The 24,798-nt window shown below is 42.4% G+C and overlaps 1 protein-coding gene across 1 annotated transcript in view; it reads right to left on the reverse strand.

Annotated features, from left to right (window-relative positions):
- Nucleotides 1-24,798, reverse strand: part of ARHGAP42 (Rho GTPase activating protein 42) — a 182,869-nt gene that overhangs the window by 20,857 nt on the left and 137,214 nt on the right. Inside the window, exons 10-17 of the mRNA XM_081197641.1 lie at nucleotides 24,500-24,609; nucleotides 21,679-21,757; nucleotides 18,809-18,848; nucleotides 16,977-17,039; nucleotides 14,939-15,013; nucleotides 13,117-13,201; nucleotides 11,811-11,869; nucleotides 10,478-10,583 (exon numbers count right to left, since the gene is read on the reverse strand). Coding sequence (XP_081053767.1) covers nucleotides 10,478-10,583; nucleotides 11,811-11,869; nucleotides 13,117-13,201; nucleotides 14,939-15,013; nucleotides 16,977-17,039; nucleotides 18,809-18,848; nucleotides 21,679-21,757; nucleotides 24,500-24,609 — 617 coding nt within the window. The remainder of the gene's footprint in view (nucleotides 1-10,477; nucleotides 10,584-11,810; nucleotides 11,870-13,116; nucleotides 13,202-14,938; nucleotides 15,014-16,976; nucleotides 17,040-18,808; nucleotides 18,849-21,678; nucleotides 21,758-24,499; nucleotides 24,610-24,798) is intronic.

Genomic DNA, 24,798 nt, shown 5'->3' on the forward strand with positions numbered 1-24,798 from the left:
AAACTCCCACAATGAGGTCTCTGTTATTCTTCTCTCCCTTAATTTTGACCCAAATGCTCTCACATTGGCTTTGAGGTTCTAAATCTTGGATCTCTTCACAGGTATACACATCCCTGACATATAACGCCACTCCTCCTCCTTTCTTGTCTGGTCTGTTTCTCTGAAATAGATTGTATCCCCCCATTATTACATTCCAATCGTGGGACTTATCCCACCAGGTTTCAGTGATGCCTATTATGTCATATTTAGTTTGCTGTACCAAGAGCTCAAGCTCATCTTGTTTATTTCCCATGCTTTGCGCATTAGTGTACAGACATTGAAGTCCATTAATCATTCCCCCGTGTCTCTTATTTAAGGATTTTTTCCTCCCACCACTAGGTCCGCGTGCTGTTTGCTCCATTTGGTCTATGACATTTGGATGATCATCTTCATTAATTGATAGACTCCTACCTTCAGGAGCACTGTCTCCCTCCCCCACATTAGTCAGTTTAAAGCCCTCCTGATGAGGTTTCTGAGATTTTTGGCAAAAACATTCCTCCCAACCGTTGTGAGGTGCAGCCCATCACTTGCCAGAAGTCCATCTTCAAGAAACTGCAGTCCGTGATCTAAGAATCCAAACCGTTCCTGTTTACACCATTTGCGAAGCCAGCTGTTCACTTCCACTATTTTCTTTTTTTTTTTTTTAATGAATTTTTATTGGTTTTACAGCATTTTTAAGACAAACAAACAAACACAAAACAAAACAAACATACAAAATACTTTCAAAGATATTTTCATAAACCTCTTTTCTTGGACTTCCCCATACCCCCCCTCTCTGCATCCCAGTGTCCATATTTGAACTAGCAACTTCCAATTGTTACTTTCTAATCTCTGTCATCTTAGTCCTCCTTTATTATCTAGCCTTGTATCCCTGTACCCTGTTACTTCTAGCAACCACAACATTTTAACATTCGTTAAGTTTGTAGTAGTCCTTAAGATAGCTCTTAAATTTTTTCCATTCTTCTTCCACCATCTCTTTGCGTTGGTCACGGATTCTGCCTGTCATCTCAGCCAGTGTCATATAGTCCATCACTTTCATCTGCCATTCTTCCAGAGTAGGTAAATCTTGTGTCTTCCAATACTTTGCGATGAGTATTCTTGCTGCTGTTGTGGCATACATAAAGAAATTTCTATCTTTCTTTGTCACCAATTGGCCGACAATGCCCAAGAGAAAGGCCTCTGGTTTTTTAGAAAATGTACATTTAAGTACCTTTTTCATTTCATTATAGATCATTTCCCAGAAGACCTTTATCTTCGGGCATGTCCACCAAAGGTGGTAAAAAGTGCCTTCAGTCTCTTTACATTTCCAACATTTATTATCGGGCAAATGGTAGATTTTTGCCAGCTTGACTGGGGTCATGTACCACCTGTATACCATTTTCATAATGTTTTCCTTTAAGGCATTACATGCCGTAAATTTGATACCGGTGTTCCATAACCATTCCCAGTCATCTGACATAATGTTGTGTCCAACATCCTGCGCCCACTTAATCATAGCAGATTTAACTGTTTCATCCTGTGTGTTCCATTTCAACAGCAAGTTATACATTCTAGATAAATTCTTAGTATTGGGTTCTAACAATTCAGTCTCTAGTTTTGATTTCTCCACTTGGAAACCGATTTTCCTATCCTGTTTAAAAATTTCCATTATTTGACGATATTGAAACCAATTTTCTACTTTGTGCTTCAATTTCTCCTGACTTTGTAGTTTAACCTTGTCTCCATCCTGTTCTAAAATTTCCCAATATTTCGGCCATCCGACCTCCATATTGAGTTTCTTCACTGCTTTAGCCTCCACTGGTGACACCCATCTAGGGGTTTTATTTTCCAATAAGTCTTTGTATCTTATCCAGACATTAAATAATGCTTTTCTAACAATGTGATTTTTAAAGATACTGTTAACCTTATCATACCAAAGATATGCATGCCAACCAAAAGCATTATTGAAGCCTTCCAGATCCAAGATGTCCGTGTTCTCGAGGAGCATCCATTCTTTCAGCCAGCAAAACGCTGCTGCCTCATAGTACAATTTTAGGTCCGGCAGGGCGAAACCCCCTCTTTCTTTAGCGTCAGTCAGTATTTTGAATTTAATTCGGGGCTTTTTGCCCTGCCAGACAAATTTCGAAATGTCTTTGTGCCACCTCTTAAAACATTCCATCTTGTCGAGAATCTGCAAGGTCTGAAACAAAAATAACATTCTAGGCAATACATTCATTTTAATTACTGCAATTCGGCCTAACATTGACAGTTTCAGATTTGACCATATTTCTAGATCTTTTTTAATCTCTGACCAACATTTTTCATAATTGTCCTTATACAAATTAACATTCTTAGGTGTTAAATAAACCCCTAGGTATTTGACTTTCTTAACCACTGTCAAACCTGTTTCCTCCTGAAATTTCTCCTTTTCCATATCTGTTAGGTTTTTCCCTAAGACTTTAGTTTTTTGCTTATTCAACTTAAATCCAGCCACCTGGCCAAATTGTTGAATTATTTCTAAAACCCTTTTCGTACTAGTGTTTGGCTCTTGCAAAGTCAATACTAGGTCATCTGCATACGCTCTTAACTTGTAATGTTTAGCTCCGACCTGCACACCTTTGACCTGCTGGTCATTTCTTATCATATTCAACAACACCTCCAGAACCGAAATAAAAAGTAATGGGGAAATTGGGCACCCCTGCCGAGTTCCTTTTTCTATCTTAAGTTCCTCAGTCACGACATTATTTACAATCAGCTTAGCTTTTTGTTCAGAATATATTGCAGTCATACCATTCTCAAAACCCTGGCCTACCCCCATCCCATGAAGATTCTTCCTCATAAAACTCCAAGAGATATTATCAAAGGCTTTCTCCGCGTCCACAAAGATCAATACTGCTTTAGTGTTTATATTCACCTCCAGCTTTTCCAAAATGTCTATTACATTCCTTACATTGTCTGCTAGGTGTCTTTTAGGGAGAAAGCCTGCTTGGTCTTTATGAATCTTCTCGATCAAAACTCTTTTAAATCTTTTTGCCAAAATGTCTGCAAAAATTTTGTAATCCACATTAAGGAGTGATATCGGGCGGTAGTTCTTGAGTTGAGTCTTTTCAGTCTCTGACTTTGGTATGAGTGAAATATATGCCTCTTTCCACGATTCAGGTGCCCTTTTTCCCTCAAGGATCTCATTACAAACTTCTCTTAGTGGTTGAATCAACCATTCCTTCAGCGATTTGTAGTATCTAGAAGTCAGTCCATCTGGTCCCGGAGATTTGCCCAGTTGCATACTCTGAATGGCAGCCTCTATCTCTTGTTCTGAGATTCTCTGGTTCAAGTCCATCTTACTTTGCTGAGAGATATTTTGTAATCCATATCTTCCAAGGAATTTGTCTATATCTTCTTCATTTTGCGGGCCTTGGGTGTAAAGTTTTTTGAAATAACTTAAAAAGCAATTTCTAATTTCATTAGGTTTAGATATGCTCTTTCCATCAACCTCTAGACTTGTAACTGTATTTAGTTTCTGCCTTTTCTTCAATTGCCATGCCAAAAGTTTACCGCATTTATTTGCTGATTCAAAAGTCTTTTGTTTCATTTGCTTTATCTTCCATTCAATCTCTTGGTTCATCAATTCCATATATTGAGTTTGATATAACTTAATCTCTCTTAATATGTCCTGAGACTTTGGTTTTGTTCTTAGTTTCCTCTCTCCTTCCTTTATCATTTCCAAGATCTTCTCTTTTTTCTCATTTTGTTTTTTCCTCTTTATTGAATTTTGTTGAATCAAAAATCCTCTCATAACAGCTTTACTTGCGTCCCAGATCACTCTTTTCTCCACGTCAGTCCTCAAATTTATTTCAAAATAATCTTTTAAGGTCTTTTGGGCCTTCGTGAGAATCTCCTTATCTCGAAAGAGGGTGTCATTCATTCTCCATCTAAATTGACCGGTTATTGTGAGTTTCATCTCCATCTTCACGGCGTTATGGTCGGAGCAAGTTTTTGGGCAGATTTCCACTTTCTTAATCTTTGGAGCCAATCCACTAGTAACCCAGATTTGGTCAATTCTGGTCCAGGTCATCATTGCTTGGGAGAAGAAGGTTCCCTCTCTCTCCAGAGGGTTCCTTGTTCTCCAAATGTCTATCAAGTCCATGTTTTCTGTCATTTCGAAAAAAGTCTTAGGGAGTCTCCCTTCTTTAGTGACTGTTAGTCTTTGTGCCTTGTCCATATTAGTGGAGACCACGCCATTCATGTCTCCCATGATTATCATATTATAATCCAGATAGTCCGTCAAAGTTTCATGAAGTCCCTTAAAGAAGTCAGATTTGCCTTCATTTGGTGCATAAATTCCAACAACTAAAAGTTTTTCTCCTTGTACTTGTATCTCCACAGCCAGATATCTCCCTTGTTCATCTTTAAATATCATTTTTGGAGCCCATTTCTCCTTCACATATATTACCACTCCTCTCTTCTTAACTTTGTCTGATGAAATAAATTCTTGTCCTAACCTTTTATTTGTGAGTAATCTCCTGTGGGCTCTAGTTATGTGAGTTTCTTGTAAACAAATCAAATCCAATTGTTCTCTGTTCAAAATATGAAATACTTGTCTTCTCTTCAAAGGCCCATTCAGTCCATTACAATTCCAACTAAGGAATTGCAGAGCCATCTTGTTATTTTCTTAAGGCTCCTCCAACAGCTCCAAGTTGTTGCTCTTCTTCTGACGGTGGTGGTTTTTGTCCAAACGAGAGACTCAGGACGTCCAGTGCTCTCCTCTGTTCTGCAAGTACGTCCACAGTCCCCTTCTGTAGGTCCTCCTGATATCTTGCCAGAAATTTGTCTTTATCTTGAATTGTCTTTATTTTCACTTTCTTTGCCTTGTAGTCGAATGACAGTCCTTGTGGGAATTCCCACCTGAAGCGGATCTGATTTTTCTTTAACAAAAGCACCAAATCCTTGTAGAAGTTTCTTAAGTCCAAGATATATTTTGGTATGTCTTTAAAGATCTGTACTGCTGAATTTCCAATTTGGAGGGCTTTTCCAAAGTGTAGTCCTAAAATTTTATCTCTTTCCTCCTTAGATCTGAATGTGATCAAACAATCTCTTGGTGTCTTTCTATCTTGCTTTTTGCCGAGTCTAAAGGCAGTTGTGATTTTGAAATCGTCTTCCTCCAAGTCCCAGCAATCCGCAAACTCCCGTGTCAAATATTCCACAAGGTTGTCATTTTCATTCTCCGGAATCAGTCTTAATTTTAAGTTTCTCTCTTTCCTCTGTAACTCCCACAAGGCCAAGGTTGCATCATGCTCATAGACCTTCTTGGCAAGTGGCTCTAATTTCTCCTGCGTCTCTCCAGCTGTGGCTTTGGCCTCTTCGGCAATTTGACGCGTGGTGGCATTTTCCTCGACCAATTTATTTATAGATTCTGTATTCTGGTTTAATCTTGTTGATATTTCTGTTAATTTTTGTGTGTTCTCTGAAGTCTGTTTTGTCAAAGACTCCAGAGTCTGGTTTATCTTAAGCAAAGCTTCTGTCACAGCATCCATAGAAACGGCTGCTCCTTTGTCCTGTCCTGTTGTTCCAGCTAGTCCGGCTGTTACGCCTAAGATCGAACCTCTTCTCTTTGCTTGTTGCAGCTGCAGCTGTTGCTGTTGTTGTTGCTTGGTCTTGGCTCTTGTAGTTATCTCTTCTTGTGGCCCACTCATGTCAAGGTCAATTCCCACGGGATTTATTCTCCCTTGGAAAATTCCACTGTCTTAGGCCGTGCTGGACTTCACTTTATCCTCTAGAGGGAGCAAATCAAAATGGCCATAGAAGGAAATTTCAAAATACATGAACAAAGGAGACCATCCAAGATGTAGAAAGAAAGGAGATTAATCCAGTCAAAATCAATGTTACTAAAGTCTTATAGCTTCCAATTGCCACAGTTGCCCAGTATACTGTTTATACTGTTTCTTCTTAAAATGTACAAAAATCAGGCACTGTGGAAACTTTGTATCAAGGTGTCACTTCACAGGGAAAAGTCAACTCAGTGTACTAAGAAGGCAGACCGTTTCAGACTTTCAAGTAGATAAGATAGCAGAGGTTTTTTCCTTCAAATAAGTCATGCAGTTAATGTTCAAATTCGCCTCCCCTCTGCCCTGCTTGCTAGAGGGGAGATCAAAGGTTTAAATGTCCGGTTTAGCTGATCAAAGGACGAATTTAAACGGATGCAGGTTTAGAGCTCCGTTGCTTTCACTTTCATGCGGTCGGGGGGAGGCAGACTTCCTTTGTTTAGATCTCCCCCGTTTTTAGCCCAATTTTTAAGATTAAAAGAAAAGTCCCAGTTATTTTTCAGTTCTTACTCACGGGGAATCAGTCCGAATTTCTTTTCAGGAAGGAATCGGCGCTCTCCGCTTATGGCGACGCGGCTTCACTTCGCAGGCTGGGTAGCGACTCTCAGCACCGCGCTCACTCCCGATGTCGATCCGTAGCCTTTAAAAAGGCTCTTTCACGGTACCGGGGGGCGCGAAGGTGCCCACCGAGTCTCCTTGTTCTCAGGCTTCAGCGCCTGGGATTTTAGGGGTCCCCCGCTTGCCGTAGCGGGTAAGACCCGAACTTGCGAAGCAGTCCTTCTCCGGAGCTCGGAGGTAGGACCGCCATTAAGCGCTGGCACTTCCACTATTTTCCCCTCTCTCCCTGGGCCACGTCGTTCAACTGGGAGGACAGACGAGATGACAATTTGTGCATTTAGTTGCTTCAATTTCCTGCCGAGAGCCTCGTAGTCTCTTTTGATCTTCTGGAGGCTATTGCTTGCAGTGTCATTGGTTCCCACATGAACCAAGAGGAAGGGGTATTTGTCAGTGGGTTTTATGATTCCTTGCAGTCGTTCAGTTACATCTTGGATCTTAGCCCAATAAAATAAAATAAAAATTATGGCGCTTCATGGCTTCATTTTGTTAAGTCAGATGGCTCCAGGGTGCTATGCAGATTTTCAGTTCCTTATCCAGAATGGGACTTTGACAAATAGGGTCCAAACACAGGTAGGAATACTAAACCAGTTTCCCTTTCACTCTGAATTTATCGCCCACAACACAGAATATTATGTTGCTTTAGGTTACCATGGTGACAAATTGGATAGTAAAGATGACAAAACAGAAAATGGAATTTGATATCATTCTAAGTAATGGCTAGCCACCAATCTGCAAACAGGTTCAAAGGCTTAGGTTCTTGCAGAAGTTTTAGAACATTACTTTTTTTCAGAATGCTGGAACTTTTTAATAAACCAATTTTCCTTAGGCCTACTTTACTTTTCCCTGCAAAAAGTAATCTGGTATTGAAAGGTAAGGGAAAGGTGGCAATATCCTTTATTCAAAAAAACAAAAAAAACAAAATCACTGTCTTCTGAAACTATTACTATTATTACAGGCCAATGTGAAGTTTTGGATATTGTCAATTTGCAGATTGGTGTGTGAGTTATGGGGTGATCTTCCTCCTTCCTCTTTTATATTAAGATGGCACAGAATGCAAAAATAGCTTCCACAATCCAGTCCTCAGAGTAAGAAGCAAGATCTGCTTATTTGTACAACTCTTATTTCGATTTTTTTTACTCATATTCTGCAGTTGTGACATCACAGGTTTTTCAGTGTGCTTTACAAAATGTAAATTTCGAAACGTACAAAAATGAATCTACATCACTTCACTTCACTTTTATGGTACTTTAACTGCTGTACACTTGGGAGCTGGTTCACACATGCACGATCATCACCAGGTGATTACATCATACAATGACATGCATATGTGAATAATAATAATAATAATAATAATAATAATAATAATAATAATAAATTCTTATTTGTACCCCGCCCTCCCTGGCTTGAGCCGGGCTCAGGGCGGCTAACATAAAACTAACACAGTATACAAAGAACATAAGAACATAAAAACAGGCAATCAATTAATTAAAATACATCTTAAAATTAAAGTAAAGGTAAAGGGACCCCTGACCATTAGGTCCAGTCGTGGCTGACTCTGGGGTTGCGGCGCTCATCTCGCTTTATTGGCTGAGGGAACTGGCGTACAGCTTCCGGGTCATGTGACCAGCATGACTAAGTCGCTTCTGGCAAACCAGAGCAGAGCACGGAAACGCTGTTTACCTTCCCGCCAGAGTGGTACCTATTTATCTACTTGCACTTTTGACGTGCTTTCGAACTGCTAGGTTGGCAGGAGCAGGGACAGAGCAACGGGAGCTCACTCCGTTGCGGGGATTCGAACCGCCGACCTTCTGATCGGCAAGTCCTAGGCTCAGTGATTTAACCCACAGCGCCACCCGCTCCCTTATCTTAAAATTAGTTCAGAGCAAATTAAAATCTGGACAGATGGCAGTCCATGGGTAAAATTGAGAGTAAAATTCTCCAGGGCCAACTGTTACCACTGGTCTTATAAAGGACCTGTGAGCGGGCTAGGAGGCCTCTTTAATGCTTGTTCTTATACAGAAAGAAAAGAATCAGACTGAACCCCAACCAAAGGCCTGGTGGACAGCTCCGTCTTGCAGGCCCTGCGGAAAGATATCAAATCCCGCAGGGCCCTGGTCTCTTGTGAGAGAGTGTTCCACCAGGCCGGGGCCACGGCCAAAAAGGCCATGGTCGAGGCCAGTCTAATCTCCCTGGGACCTGGGATATTCAGGGTGTTATTATTTGCAGACCTTAAGGTCCTCCGTGGGGCATACCAGGAGAGGCAGTCCCATAGGTACGAGGGTCCTAGGCTGTATAGGGCTTTAAAGATTAACACCAGCACCTTAAACCTGATCCTGTACTCCACTGGGAGCCAGCAGAGCTGGTATAGCATAGGGTGAATGTGATCCCGCGATGAGGACCCCGTAAGGAGTCTCGCCGCGGCATTCTGCACCCGCTGGAGTTTCTGGGTCAGTTTCAAGGGCAGTCCCATGTAGAGCGAGTTACAATAATGAAGCCTGGAGGTGACTGTTGCGTGGATCACAGTGGCGAGGTCAGGGCGAGAGAATTAAGGGACCAACTGCTTAGCTCAGCGGAGATGAAAAAATGCTGCCATCATAGATCTCCTACCAAAGGTAGTACTTTCCAGTAATAATGTGCAGAGAAATAAAGCGATGAGTCTGCATGCATGTACGAACCAGGTCTTGTTGACAGTCAACTAAATGTGTAAATCAAATCCACCAAAAAACACTATGCTTGAGGTGACGTGACAGAAATTTTACCCATGGTCACAGATGCACACCAGCAAAACCATCACTTGCTGCTTTCTTCTGGAAATGAGAATACGCATCTCAGCTAGCCACGCAGGTGAACGCATATATTGACATGTGAAAGTCACCCATTCTAATTCATAAAGCAATTTATTTAGAAATAAACCAACCATCCCTCTCCATGTCTCGCCATTCCTTTCTACCAACAGATTCATTATTCCCTTTTTTGTTTTTGTTGGGATGCTTTTCATTTTATGAAAACAATTTATAAAGAAAAATACAAAGATTATTATCAAATGTCTTTTTTTGGGGTCCAAACTAAAACATTAATTCAGGGGCGAGAAAGAGAAGAGGGGAAAGAAAGAAAGATGGAATGGAAAAAGAATTAAAAGAGATAAAGAGACAGAAAGAGAAAGAAAAGAGAAGAGAAAAGAGAAAGAAAAGTTTAAAAGCTAAAGAACTTCTGATTCTCCATCTGTCCGCTATATATAAACATTTTTCACTTCATCCACCCAAGTATAACACCTAATTATTCCGAATAGATTTCTTTATGGGCTTTACCCCGTGATATTTTCTTTTGTAAATTAAGTTTTTATTGATTTTCAGGAAACATACATACATTCATAAACACACATATATAGGTTACATATTTAACTTAAGCTCTATCGTGCCTCTGAGTTCCCTCCATTTCTTTGGTAAGTATCAAATAAAATTCTAATGTCACGTACTTTATATATCATATTATCAACTACTACCCCGTGATGTTTTCTGAATTGGAAAGCTCAACAAAACGAAAACGAGAAGGAAACAAGAATCCTTCCTACAGCACACAAACATTAGGCCTAAGCAGAGCAGTGCCATTTCAGTTTGTGTTTTTTAGAAAGACATGAAAGTATTACAGGAGATGAAAGGGCCTTGAGCTTCTTTTCCACAGACTCATTTTCCACAGACTCACTCCCTGGCAGAAACAGAGGGCAATTACAATTAACAGGTTAATTTAATGTGCGCTGCTTATTTGTCGAGAACCTCCAGGGCTCCAGCAACAAATACAATTCCAGTCAGCAGCTCTTTGCTCACAACCTTAGACAGCTTAAGCATCATATAGGGCGGTATCAATAATCGTAATTTCAATAATAATAATTTCATCTCTTTGGAATGAAGCAATTAGGGAAGGTGAAGAGTGGTGCCAGAAAATAAACTACACAGACGCATCTTCCCTCCCTTTCATCTCTCCTCCCGGCACCATCACCATAAAGGAAAGAAAATAGTTATTACTTGACCAAGTGCTTGACCAGGATCTCCAGCATCTCTCGGTTTTTCTCTGGCAGTTTGTGAACAAGTGCATGGACTGCTTCCACCCTGTAATTTTGGTCATCAGACTCTATTAAAATAATAATGATTAAAAAACAAAACACACACAATACATTGGTTTGTTTTTTTAAAAAACTTATCAAGGAACAAAACAGGCTGCATCTTAGCTCTAAGGATTGATTTAAACAAGGAATGGGGAACTTGTTGCCATCAAGATGTGACTGGACTACAACTCCCAGCATGTCCCCACCACTGGTCATGCCATATGGGGCTGATGTTGATGGACTACAACTTGCAGAACCAGAGGTCAGGGATGATGGGAGTTGTAGTCCAACAAAAGCGGGAGACCACAGAGCCTAGGGCTTGCCGATCAGAAGGTCGGCAGTTCGAATCCCCGCGACAGGGTGAGCTCCCGTTGCTCGGTCCCTGCTCCTGCCAACCTAGCAGTTCGAAAGCACGCAGTGCAAGTAGATAAACAGGCACCACTCTGGCGGGAAGGTAAACGGCGTTTCCGTGCGCTGCTCTGGTTTGCCAGAAGTGGCCTAGTCATGCTGGTCACATGACCCGGAAGCTGTATGCCGGCTCCCTCGGCCAGTAAAGTGAGATGAGTGCCGCAACCCCAGAGTCGTCCGCAACTGGACCCAATGGTCAGGGGTCCCTTTACCTTTACCTGATCCTCAGGGTCCTTTTCCAAGCCTACAATTCTATGATCTATGATTTTGGCATTCCACTGGCTCAAATGCCCTAATCTAATGGTTTCAACTGTGTTTTTTTTTTAAAAAAAACAACTGACTTGTTTTGTTGTATGTTTTAATCACAGATGCTCTTAATGCTTTGATGGAATTGCTTACTTCATGCATTTTAGTTACGAATGGATTTTATCATTGGGTTTGTACTGTATTTATGCGAGTGCAAAATAAATAAAAATAACCACCACCTCTGGCCTTCCAGATGTTGCAGAACTACAACTCCTGTCATCCCTGGCCATTGGCCATGCTTGTTGGGGCTGATGGGAGTTGTAGTTCATCAGGAACTGGAAGCTTCAAGCTTCCCCACGCCTTGCCCTACCCAGGTCATTGCAGCGGAGTGAAAACTAGACCTCCAATTTTTTTTTTTTTCATGACTGGGTTTACACATATGGATTTTACACAGTTAGCTAGTTTGGCCCTATGCCCAATATTTCCACTGTTAAGCCTTATCTCTCAAACAAAATCCCTGGGCAGCTGGTGAATGCAAATTTCTCTCAAGGTTTCCCAAGGATTTGCAGTCACCAGCTTTTGACTGAATTTTCACTTACTGACGGCAACGACGAAATCCTTGTGCAACTTGTAGGTCATCAGTGGCTCTGCAAGGCACCTGGGTAAAACATTTTTTTTGGGGGGGGAGGGAAGAAAGAAGAAGAGTTTAGTACATTATCCAAATTTCTTGTTGGTTGCAAAATAGTCTCTTGCTATTGCTCCACCCTAAACTCGCTAAGATATAAACGAAAGATAGCTCCAAGTGAAACTTCAAGCAACAGTACAGTTGGGAGGAGAAATTAACAGTACAGTTGGAAAAGACAAATTAAGTCATCCTGGCATGCCCTGCTGGAGTGAAACAGACAACGTGGGAGGAGAGCACGCTTGCCTACTAAACTGTGGACAATTGCCAGATTCCTTTCTGCTACAGGGCTGATCATTCCAATTGTTAAGATTACCGGGCTGTGTATGTCTGGCTGCTTATTTGAATCCTCAAGTGGAAGAACCACCTGTTGATTCTTGTCTCCAGCCAGCATTTGGAACATGCGAAGCTGCCTTACAAAATCAGGCCACACCTGCTTCTTGGGAGAAAAGCAACGACAAACCTAGACAGCATCTTAAAAAGCAGAGACATCACCTTGCCAACAAAGGTACGTATAGTTAAAGCTATGGTTTTCCCAGTAGTGATGTATGGAAGTGGGAGCTGGACCATAAAGAAGGCTGATCGCTGAAGAATTGATGCTTTTGAATTCTGGTGCTGGAGAAGACTCTTGAGAGTCCCATGGACTGCAAGAAGATCAAACCTATCCATTCTTAAGGAAATCAGCCCTGAGTGCTGACTGGCATTCCAGAGTTAAGGCAGCACGCAGAAAAGGTTCTCTACTTCGTAGAAGCATAACTTACTTCTACTACATGAGGGTATATGGAATAGAGCCTTCCTGGAATGGCAGGCTGGTATTTATTTATTTTTTCATACCCCCACAAATGTAATCACCTATACTACAAAACTCATGAGAACTCTTCCAGGAGTTATAGTTTCGTTTACTCTACTTGAACGTCGTGTTAGGAAAATAATGCTACGCCGTTTTGACAGAATAAATTTGCCAATTAAAGAGAGATTTACTGCCCAGTGCTGTGAACATTAGATAACCGTTTAGAAATTAAACAGGCCTCGTTGCAAGCAGAGGGATTTATGGTGCATAATAACCGGAAAAGATAGCTATTAATATAAATGAATATTGGCTGGTTATCTCCGATATTATATGGTGCTGTTTCCCCATTATATTACACTGGGATTGCAGGGTGAAAGAAATATTGTTAAGCTAGCAGGAAACAAGAAATTTTGAAACCGCACAGCTTACTCACCTGAGGTAGTTCTTTAGTCCACTGGTAATAGTTTTGTTGTCCCAAATTTCCAAATCGATGTCCATGTCGGGAGGGGATTTTGGAGCTGTGAAAGAGAAAGGAGGTGAATGTAGAATGTGTCTTAAATATCTGACATGACTGCCCCAATACATCAATGGAAGGAGTCATCCAGTTTCTATGGTTCCAACCACTGGAAACACACAGCTCATTCTGTGCAAATGTAAGATCCTACCTAGGTTCACTCACCAGCAGCCCCTGTTAAAGAAGTTTGCTGTTCCATTGCTCTGCCAGTGATAATTTTTGAGTTTGGGATATTTATTTAAAACATTTTTATCCTGCTTTCCATCCCTAAGTGCAGCATCTCTGACCCTGCTACGTATCCAGTGAGTGACTTACGCAATCAATGACATATTTGGAACAACATTCAAGCTGGCGGTTAAGCAGCTAGGTTTGTTATCTGTCCTTAGAGTAGCCATGGATGGCAAGGAAGTCTATTATATACCTCAGCCAGTTTGCGTATGCATTCATTCATCTGAGAGAAAAGGGCTTTAAGCCTCTACCGGCTTTCCCTCCTAATGAGCAAATGAGGTTTCGACAGGGTCCTTTGCTAATGCTTACTCATTCACCCGGTGCTATACCAGCTGGTGGAGTACAGGATCAGGTTTAAGGTGCTGGTTTTAACCTTTAAAGCCCTTTAACTTTTAAAGCCCTATTTTTATTGTTGTTAGCTGCTCTGAGCCCGGCTTTGGCTGGGGAAGGTGGGATATAAATAAAATTATTATTAATTATTATTATTATTATTATTATTATTATTATTATTATTATTATTATTATTAGAGATGCATAAATAGAAGAGCTTTAACGAAACCTCTGCTGTTTATCACACTAGGGCAGAAGGGGGTTAGAGTGCTCTATATGCCTAAATCTCTACTTGCACTGGAGAAAGTGCAGCGTGTAAAGAAATTAGTTTGCATTAAAACTTTTCTCGTGTAACAAACAAGCAAATAAACACAGAGAAATACAGTGTCTCCACTTTCAATTCATAGTCTTTTCCACATTTTGTTTACATTCGCTATGACACTGTTGTCATGTGCGTTATGCAGTTGGGAGAAAAGCAAGAGGAGGGGGGGGGAATATTGATCTTTCGTTCTATTGCATGGTGCTTGGGCAGGATTTTTGTGTCAGAATCATGTGGGTAAGTCCTTTATTTATGGATTTATTTTTGTGAGAGATTGGAGGATCTAAAGTTTGGTTGGTTGTGTTCGGTTGGTTGCAATGTGGTTTGCTTGTATGTGTGAGGGTTGGGTTTGGGTTTGAAAAAACTCATCCTAACAACAGAGGGACACAGCAAAGGGGCGGTACCTACAATATTAAAAATACTACTCCAAGATACTACAGATCCCCTCACTGCGATTAAAGACCAATGGGAGCATGACATAGGATACGAAATAAATTCTACCATATCTTCAAAAATGTGATCTAAACCTCTGTTGAAATCCATCTCAGCCAGAAGAAAAGAACTCACTCTGAAACTTATTTATATATGGTACCTAACACCATGGAAGCTGGTGTTGATACACCCAGGAACCCCATCTAAAAGCTGGAGAGGCTGCGCCACCTTTCAGACTTTGTTAAATGCAAAACATATGCAGCCACCAAACCCATTTAAAATGAACTGTTGACTAGGCTGCTATTTAAAATGGAATGGCTGACATGCTCCCTGTTCCATTTGCTCCTGCTTGTATACCCAATTTTCACACACAGCACTATACACAATAATAGAAGACTTCAAATAAGCAAGATGGCACATAGCCACACTTACAAAATACGGTATTCATCAGCTTCTGAACTTTGGAATTCACGCCACCTATTCGGTACAACCCCAAAATTGTGATACCTTCAAAGGCCAAAATAGAAAATGTAAGTTTTTGCCGTGTTAAGACATTTGCATTTAGGCAGCTAATTTGATTTACTTATAATATCGGCACTGTTCCTCTCTCACTGCAGCAACTTACGGAACCAAATTATTTTTTAAAAACCCCCACAAAGGCAGCAATCTTAATTACCTAGGAGTAATTTCCATTGAACACAATGGAGCTTATTCACAAAATAAACAGGAATAAGATTGCAGCCACACAGATCTGGACCTTAGGAGCAAGTTCTGTTGTACTCAGTTGAAGATACTTCCAAGTAAACAGGCACAGAACCAGGTTGTATAAAGCCGTCTTTTCAGGCTTGCAAATGAAAGTATTGCAGTTTAAGTTGAAATCCTCATCATTATGTCCACATTTACAATTTCATGGTTTCTGGTGCCGTTGGAAGTCTCAGAATGGTCTGGTTTCCTGTACTGAGTTTGTTTTGTGCAAGATCCCTCTCCTGATTAGTTAGATAGTTCACAAACCAGCATTTTCAGTCAAAAAACTCCGGATTCCTGCTGTTTTCAGTATTGAAGAATCAGCTTTTTAGAAAGGAAAAGGTTTTGGAAATACTGGGAACTGTTAATTGGTCATATGCTATTTTAGCTTTCAGCACTTTAGTTTCGGTTGGACTCAGAAAATAGCCCTACTGAACACTATGACATTTTATTCACAAAGTTAAATTGAGTATGATTAAGCACCTAAAACTGCATTGAAACTGTGGCTTACATTCAGCTGCTTCACAAGTCACATTCAAGCCCAGTTTACTTTAAACCACGGCTTGACATAAACAAGCAATACTATTCCCTGCGAGTTCTTTGCTGTGGCAAGGAGGAAACTACCCGGAGGCTGGCTTTGTGTTGCATGTGAATCAATGTTTGTGGTTTGTTTCCTCAACATTCTCTGATTTGGCTTAGAAGCAAAGGTTTTTCTTGGCTTCCTGATCACAGGGAAGCAAATCGCAGAAGCTGGCTCACATGTAATGCGAATGGTTTGTTTTCTTCTTCCCATGGCAAATGGTTAGCATGGGGAGGAGCAAATTGGGAACATTTGAACAGCATGCACCAGTACCGTATTTTTCGCTCCATAGGGCGCACCGGACCATAGGGCGCACCTAGTTTTTAGGCGGGGAAATCAAGAAAAAAAATCTTATCCCCCCCCCCCAAGAAGCAGCGTACAGGCTAAAGAGGCCATAGCCCCGTGCAGCCTCTCCCTGCCGGAGGGGTTGCGCGCGGCTATGGAACAAGCCAAGGGATCCATCCCGCTGGCTGTTTCGGCTTCCTCTTTAGCCCCACACAACCTCTCCCTGCTGGGAGAGGCTACGCGGGGCTAAAGAAGCCATAGCCCCTGCCGGAAGGGGCTGCATGGGGCTATCCCTGAAGCTAGGAGAGTGAGAGGGGTCGGTGCGCACCGACGCCTCTCGCTGTCCAGGCTTCAGCGAAAGCAACACAAAGCCTTTGGAGCCCAGAGGGAGTGCTCCCTCTGTGCTTCGGAGGCTTAGTGTTGCTATCGCTGAAGCCAAGGAGCCTGCATTCGCTCCATAGGACGCACACACATTTCCCCTCTATTTTTGGAGGGGGAAAAATGTGTCCTATAGAGCGAAAAATACGGTACTTGGTTTATTTTTATTAAACCATAGTTTAAAATAAGCTGGGGGCCCTTTAGTGAAGAGTGAGTAAGTAGTTCAACAAACAAATAACATTATTAATGCTGTTGTTTGAAAAAAACGGACTGCCACATGTAACATCATATGGTGGGGTGTATGTGTGTGCTCACGCAGCCTATTGTGCACAGCCTGTTCCATGTTTAAATCAAGCCACACTTTACAAACACATGCAATGGGTGAGATTTGCTGCAGCTCTGTGTCCAACAGTCCTTAAGGCACCAAAAAATTCATTTCTGCTAAGGCAGAACCGGATGCCTTGCACATCACTTGATACATACCTCTCGTCTCTACTGCATGAATGCATTTCCTTACAAAGTTAAAGCCAGCTTCATTGAGGAACGCTGTCAAAATGGGAGGAACAAATTAAGCCAGATTTTCAATAGCTGCCACAGTCCAGCAAGCAAACCAGAAACTCGTGGCTTGTGACTTCATGGCCACGCAAATAAAATACTTATCTCAATATTCAATTGATTCATTCCAGTTATTTATTTTTTGAGGCCTAGCCCTCTTAGAACAGTGTTAGAAGTTACGGGACAGAAATTATTGCAATCTCTGGAACTGACCCTGATGCACATTTTTTTTCAAAACAACAGTGGTTTGTTATTAGAAACCTCTAATTCTTCCAGCTTTTCTGGCTAGTTGCTGCTCAATATCGGAAGGAAAGGGGAAGGAGAAATGTGATTTGTTAATAGCCCTCAGCAAGTGTTGAAGAGATGGGGCCAGGCTCACGGCGAGGGGAAGGAGCCCCATCCTGATACCTGGGTGGCTTTTCTAACTTCTAACTTCACTTATTTCAAGAGACCCTATTCATGATCCAAAGGCACACTGAAATCCAAAGGAGTTTAAGGACAGATTTCAAGCACAAAATCAGTAAGACGTAAATGCTTAAATGTGTGTCTGAAATCCCCTGGACTTTGGTGCACCTATGTTTCTTAGGATCATGCCCACTGCCTTTACCTTTTAATGCACATCTTCGAAACATTCAATGTGTTAAAAAAAAGCAGTGGCATGAAGAACAAAAAGGGCATTATTGTCACCTGGAATCTAAGACAGAGCAGTACTTAGCACCAACAATTCAAGAGGAAGTGTTGGAGGCTGAGAATTACATCATGATGAGCTCCTTGGGAAAGTGGAAATGTCAGGCTAAACTGACATCCTAGGGCATTTGCGGGGCGGAAACAAAACAGGTTATTGCCGACATCTACTAAAAACACTTGAAGGCAGGAAAGGCGCGATTAGTTAGGATCTCTAATTAGTGCAGCCAAAATAAGCTGTTCTTCGAAGCTATTCCTAAAAGTATATCCATGGCTGATTTTGCTAACTGGCTAAATTAAGAAGAACAAAATGTATAAAAGCGATGTTCCTGACAAGATTGACGTAACTGGTCAAGAGCAAGTAAGCTTCTTACAATTTTAACACTCATATATAGTTTTGTACAGAAAAAAAAAGCGTTCCAGGGTCACTTTAGATAGGTAGCGTGATGAATGGGAAGTTCTTATTACTCCCTCTTCCTTGCCAGTGGAGAGGTCTGGGAAGAATGGTCAGTAAATGTCCAGCAGAAGTGACCTGCAAGCAGAGCTTTTGCTGGACGGCTAAGTTATATCGCCCCTAGCAGACGAAGAAGGGAGACGAACTTGGAATCCAGCAGTCACCATGCTACATACCAAAAGCACGCAGCAACATGACTCCCCAACAAATCCTTCTATTTTCACAGGGCAGATTTGCCACCCCTCATCCCCAAACCACTGAAACAAATTGTAGACGAAATAGCGAACAAACCAAGCTTGCATATTGCAATAAAATCTGTGGTTTGTATAGGTTATTTTGAGAGAAGCCACAACTTTCAGATAGACACGGCTGTGGTTTATTGAGTTTTGTGATTTAAAACAAACTGTATGCGCATAGTGGTAAACTAAGGACTCTTAGATACAGCACAAATACATGGGAGCATCTACTAGCTGTAAGTAATTTGGGTAGGCTTTCTGAAGGCATGGTCATGACAAATGGGAGTGTAATGGTACAGCAGAACAGGGGAAAGTTGTTAAGAAGCAGTATGCAGAAGGACTCGTAGGCATAGTTAACAATCTCATATAATTGAATATTAACTTACTTTCTTCTTTCTTGCTAATAATAGCTGGCAAGGTGTAAATCTAAAAAAAGAAACCAAGGATCACAGTCATATTTACTTGCTTAGTTTCCTAGTAGCTCAGGATGGGGAAATTCCATTTTATCCTTACCACAACTCTATGTGGAAAGGGGAGAGCAAGCAAGATGGTTTGCACAGCATGATAAACCATAGTTTGCATTTCACCAAGACTGAATTGTGAATGTGTTTCCCTCCCACCATGTGGCAGCCACATGGCTCAGACAAGCCTCAGCAAGATTTGCTGTAGTGCCTGAACACTGGACCACGGCTTGTTTGTTCCGAACAAGTCAGGAGCAGCAAGCCAGAAATAAACCCAAGAAAAAAATTAGGACTTATTCCTTGCTTAACGCTGCCGGCTGACTTGAAACGAACAACCCACAGTCCATTTTGGAACAAAGCAACAAGCCATGCATCAAAGCAGTTTGCAGGAATGAAACATAAAACCACGCAATAAAAAACCACAAAAAGGTTCAAAACAATTAACCATTGCAGAAGGATGTACTCTGAATTGCCTGCTGAGGCCTGGAAGGAAGCAAAAGTTTTCAACAGGCGTTCAGAAGACACCTGCTGAATCTCCACTGGCAGAGTGCTATTCCAGAGACCAGGCCAACAAACCAAAAGCTTGGTTTCTCATTGTTGTCAAATGAGCCTTGTTAAGTTGTGGGTGAACATATCAGATGACACAGCGATTCTCCAAACAGCTCTTGTTTATTCACAGGTCAGAACAGAACTGAACTGAAGGGTTCAGCCAGCCTGCTTATATAGAGCTCCAGTACAACGTAACTGTAACAACTTTCTGTAACTATCCAATCACTGAACGTCACTTTCTATCCCTTATTTGCATATGTGGACCTGAGTAAAAACTATCTACAGTATCCCCCTGCTGGCCCAGGGTGAGAACTTCAGTACATAACAAGCCTCACCATCTTGGGGAATGACCAAGGACGCTCAGTGATCAAGCTGGGATGTAAGGGTTCAGGTGATCCCTGAGGCAACCTGGACTTCAGTTGTTCAGATGAGGCCCATCTCTCGGTCCAACTACCTCCATGGTGTTAGGGATTGGAAGGGCTGTGAAGGGTGTGTGGCAGAGGCAAGGGGCCAGGGGATTGACCCAGGAGAGGAATCTATGGGGTTTGGCACCACCAGCTAGGCAGTAGCCGAGGGAGAGGAAAGGTCAGAGCAGTCTGAGGAAGAGGGAGGTTAGCAGGATGTGTCAGAGGTGGAGGAAGAGACTGTTCAGCCAAGGGATGGGCCAACTGACTCTCTGCCATCTCCCACCCCACTGTGTCCTAGACCAAGGCGGGGCCTGAAGAGAAAAGAGGAGTGACAGCTTCCACATAAGAGAAGTCTCAGGGTGCAGGCATGCAACCTGTCAGAAGAAGGCAGGTTTGTGTGTGGTCCCATTGTTGCTGCAACTGCTTTGCAGGGCGCAGACCTGGCAAAGTGTGTGTGCATGTGTATCTGGAATACCATGCAAATTGCTTCAACAAAAAATGACCTATCAGAAATGTGCCTTCGTTGACTGGGGTGCCTGGGACACACAGGGACATCTGGTAATCACTCGAGAAAGGGCCTTCTTGGTGGCTGCTCCCAGACTTTGGAACTCCTTCCCTAGAAAACTAGACTAGCTCCCTCCTTGCTGTCCTTCCTTCTGCTGCTGATGACTTTGGGAACTGGGTGCTTTTATTGAAAGGGCTGGTGCCGTTCTGTTTCTATTGTATTTACCGTATTTTTCGCTCTATAACACGCACCCGACCATAACACGCACGTAGTTTTTAGAGGAGGAAAATCCGTAGGCATGCCACCCGTAGGCATTTCCTCCATAACATGCACAGACATTTCCCCTTACTTTCTAGGAGGAAAAAAGTGAGTGTTATAGTGCAAAAAATACGGTATTGGTATGGCTCTAACAGATTTTATATATGCATATATGCATATGGATTTAATTTTATCAATGTTTAATTGTTTTTTAATGACCCCCCTATATTTTTAGCGGTTCTTATTTCTCTCTATAAGCTGTCCTGAGCCTTGTCAGGGAAAAAGGCAGAGTATAAATAAATGTATCAACACTGTCATCATCATTGCTCTCTAAGTGTTGGTGCTGACCTTTAAAGCCCTAAATGACCTTGGCCCAGTATACCTGAAGGAGCATCTCCACCCCTGTCGCTTAGCCTGGACTCTGAGGTCCTCATCTGAGGGTTTTCTGCTGGGTCCCTCAATGCGAAAAGTGAGGTTACAGGGAACCAGGCAGAGGGCCTTCTCAGTAGTAGCACCCTCCCTGTGGAACGCCCTCCCTTCAGATGTCAAGGAAATAAACAACTATCTGACTTTTAGAAGACATCTGAAGGCAGCCCTGTTTAGGGAAGTTTTTAAGGATTGGTGTTTTATGTTTTTAGATATGCTGTAAGCCACTCAGAGTGGCTGGGGAAACCCAGCCAGATGGGCGAGGTATAAATAAAATAATACTAATACTAATACTAATACTAATACTAATACTAATACTAATAATAATAATAAGAAGAAGAAGAAGAAGAAGGAGGAGGAGGAGGAGGAGGAGGAGGAGGCGGCGGCGGCTTGGGGAGGGGGCAACTGGCATCTCCACCCACCCAAGGTTCTTCATTTCTTCACTTCATTTCTTTTTGCTGCAGCCAAAAAGTGTGGAGCTTTGGAGGGGGGAAATTGTGTTGTGGGGACAGGATTAGGCCCCCAGGTCACGGGTTTAGCCTCCCCGCACCCCAGTCTTAAAAGAGGCAAAGTAAATTTGCTGTTAATTTTCAGCCTGGATCAAATAAATAAATCAAAAGTAACAAATGATAGAACAAGGATTTCCTTACCGGTTCTTTTCCATCCATTGCTTCCAGCCAGAGCTTCCGGTTGGACTCGGAATAAGCTTGTAGTGTAATGATCCCATGCCTATTTAAAAGACAACAACAAAAGCAAGTGATTCACTTGTTTTCTTTTCTTTTCACAAATTGTGAAGATTGTCTGAAGAGGAAAGTACCATGCTGAGTAAAATGAGAAGGAGTAGGTGCTAGAGCGGAACTGAGTATTTCCAGTGAACTTCTTATCCACGGAACATGTCTCTTCTCTATACAATATGCTCTCTTTCACTATAAGAGCTTCCCAAGTGGAGCTCCTGAGGGCCAGCAGCTGAGACAACTGAACAAAACTGCAGTTATTCAAACGGACTATCAAAAACAACATTAAAAGTTTCTGATGTGGACCTTTGGTCACATTCTGCCTTGTCAAGGAGGCCTTCTTAAGGAGCCCGAATTAAAGCAACAACAACGAAAGACTCTAGGGTCAAACAGATTCAAGGAACGAGGGGCAGGGAGGGTAAGAACCCTATTTATTTCAAAACTTCTCTCTTCAAAACAGGGGAAACGTTTAAAAGCAGCCGTGAAGGATTTGCCCATCTGCAATGTTGGTAAACTGCCATCGCCTGGCAAGATTTTGTTACTGAGTGGCTTGCAGATGCTGCAGATGAAATAGAAACACAGTGCTTTTTTCCTTAAAAAGAAAGAAGAAAAAAGAGCCAGCTGGCACTAGCCCTGCAAGAGGAAGCAGGAGGAGAAGGAATGCCTCCATCGCAGCCACCCCAGACTCCCTTCTCCTGGCACCGGTGGGGAGAATGACGGAGCTCCAGTCTGCGCTGCTACTGTGGAGACAGCTGGCATGTCGGTCTGTCAGGGCAACACAAAATATTTTCCCAATAAACACCCCCCAGAAAAAAGCACTGTAGAAACACATTAACACACATGTCTACTACACCTTCCCAAAGATTTCACTGTGTTTAAAACAAAAATGGCGTATTACTTGAGGTACAACCGTACCACATTACTATAATTCCATAGGGTGCCCTGTGGAACACCCTCCCACCAGATGTGAAAGAGAAAAACAACTACCAGACTTTTAGAAGACATCTGAAGGCAGCCCTGTTTAGGGAAGCTTTTAATGTTTGACAGACTATTGTATTTTAATATTTTGTTGGAAGCCGCCCAGAGTGGCTGGGGAAACCCAGCCAGATGGGTGGGGTATAAATAATAAATCATCATCATCATTGTAAACATGGGGTCTCCTAGAGTGTATCATTCTACCAGCAATGCACCCTCTAGCCTTTTTTGGGAGGTTTCAGTGGGATGAACAGGAGTGACTGTGTACAAGGGGGTACCTTTCCAGAGACCTCCATGTAGAAGGTAGGTAGCACATTGTAGGTAACACAACGCATCAAAGGTAGGCTGCTGTAGACCAAGACAGACCATAGGTCCATCAAGCTCTGTACTGTCTGCAGCAGAGTAGGGTGCCCCCTAGTGGTGGGGAGGAACAAAGGAGAGGGCTGCAACTTTTATATCTGACTTGTAGGCTTACCAGATGCATCTGGGTGAGCCGCTTTAGAAAGCAGGATGCTGGCCTAGGTGGATCTGGCCCGGTAGGGCTCTTATGTTTGAATAAAATCAGGTAGGTTTTAGGTTTTATCTATATCCATCTATAGGGACACGGGTGGCGCTGTGGATTAAACCACAGAGCCTAGGACTTGCTGATCAGAAGGTCGGCGGTTCGAATCCCCACAACAGGGTGAGTTTCCGTTGTTCGGTCCCTGCTCCTGCCAACCTAGCAGTTCGAAAGCACCTCAAAGTGCAATTAGATAAATAGGTACCGCTCCGGCGAGAAGGTAAACGGCGTTTCCGTGCGCTGCTCTGGTTTGCCAGAAGCGGCTTAGTCATGCTGGCCACATGACCCGGAAGTTGTACGCCGGCTCCCTCGGCCAATAAAGCAAGATGAGCGCCGCAACCCCAGAGTCGGCCACGACTGGACTTAATGGTCAGGGGTCCCTTTACCTATCTATAGAGCCAGTGTGGCGTAGTTGCTTAGAGTGCTGGCCGGGGGCCTGGGAGACCAGGGTTCAAACCCTCACCTGGCCAGTGCCCTTGGGCTAGTTGCTGCCTCTCAGCCTAACCTACCTCGCAGGGTTCTTGTGGGGATTAAATGAGGAGGAGGAGAACCATGTATGCCATTTCTGAGCCCCTTGGAGAAAAATATGGGGTATAAATGCAATAAATCAATTGTAATAAAAATATGGGGTAGGGAGGGAGAATATTTCATGATCTTAGGCTTGGAGGGGGCGCGAAAGGAAAGAGCAGACCGACTAAAGGATGTACGAGAGAAGTGTTATCCACATCTTATAAACATAACACTTACAAAAGATCTGAGAGCCCATTTGACTTAAGCTCTCTCTTTAAGGTGTAGGCTGGGTGACTGGAGAATTTTAAAGGCCTCTGGAAATTTCTGACTGGGTTGCCCTGGGCAAGATAAATAAACTAACAAATAATAATGTAGGTTTTTTATTTTAATTCAACATAGAATCGTAGAGGTGGGAGGAACCCAAGGGTCATCTAATCCAACCCCCTAGCATTGCAGGAATCTCAGCTAAAGCATCCATGACAGATGGCCATCCAACCACTGCTTAAAACATGATCTTTATGAGTGTTCCCAGTTAAGAGGGTTACTCTTTCAAAGCCTATTCTGGATGAAAAAGTGAAACACTCGATATAATTTTTCAGATGCAAATCTATGTTTCTGTCTGCTCTTAACGGTATGGCACAATGCTGCGTAAATGCTTTCGTTTTCTTAAAAGCCATCTATAAAAATGCAAACCTTTCAAAGACTTCAATATCGAAGCAGAAGCGCTTGTCAATTGAATCCGTCTTTCTCCGGATGCAGGATTTCAACTTGAACACTTCTGGTGTACTCGGGACAAGACCATTCTGCAAAACATCAGAAATGGGGAAATTGGAATGCTGAACCGCCAAATTATTTGTTATAGATTTGTGGAGTGGAGTCCCTATGGTGGTTGTACACCTCCTTCCGGCAACTCCTGCAGCCCAGCTGGTGCCAAACGCATTGCTCTGCTTTCCTTTGAACCACATCAGTGAGGCCAAGAGGGTATTTTTGCC

The sequence above is a fragment of the Podarcis bocagei genome (genome assembly GCF_964188305.1).
Source record: "Podarcis bocagei genome assembly, chromosome: 6".
In the NCBI taxonomy this organism is placed as follows: domain Eukaryota; kingdom Metazoa; phylum Chordata; class Lepidosauria; order Squamata; family Lacertidae; genus Podarcis; species Podarcis bocagei.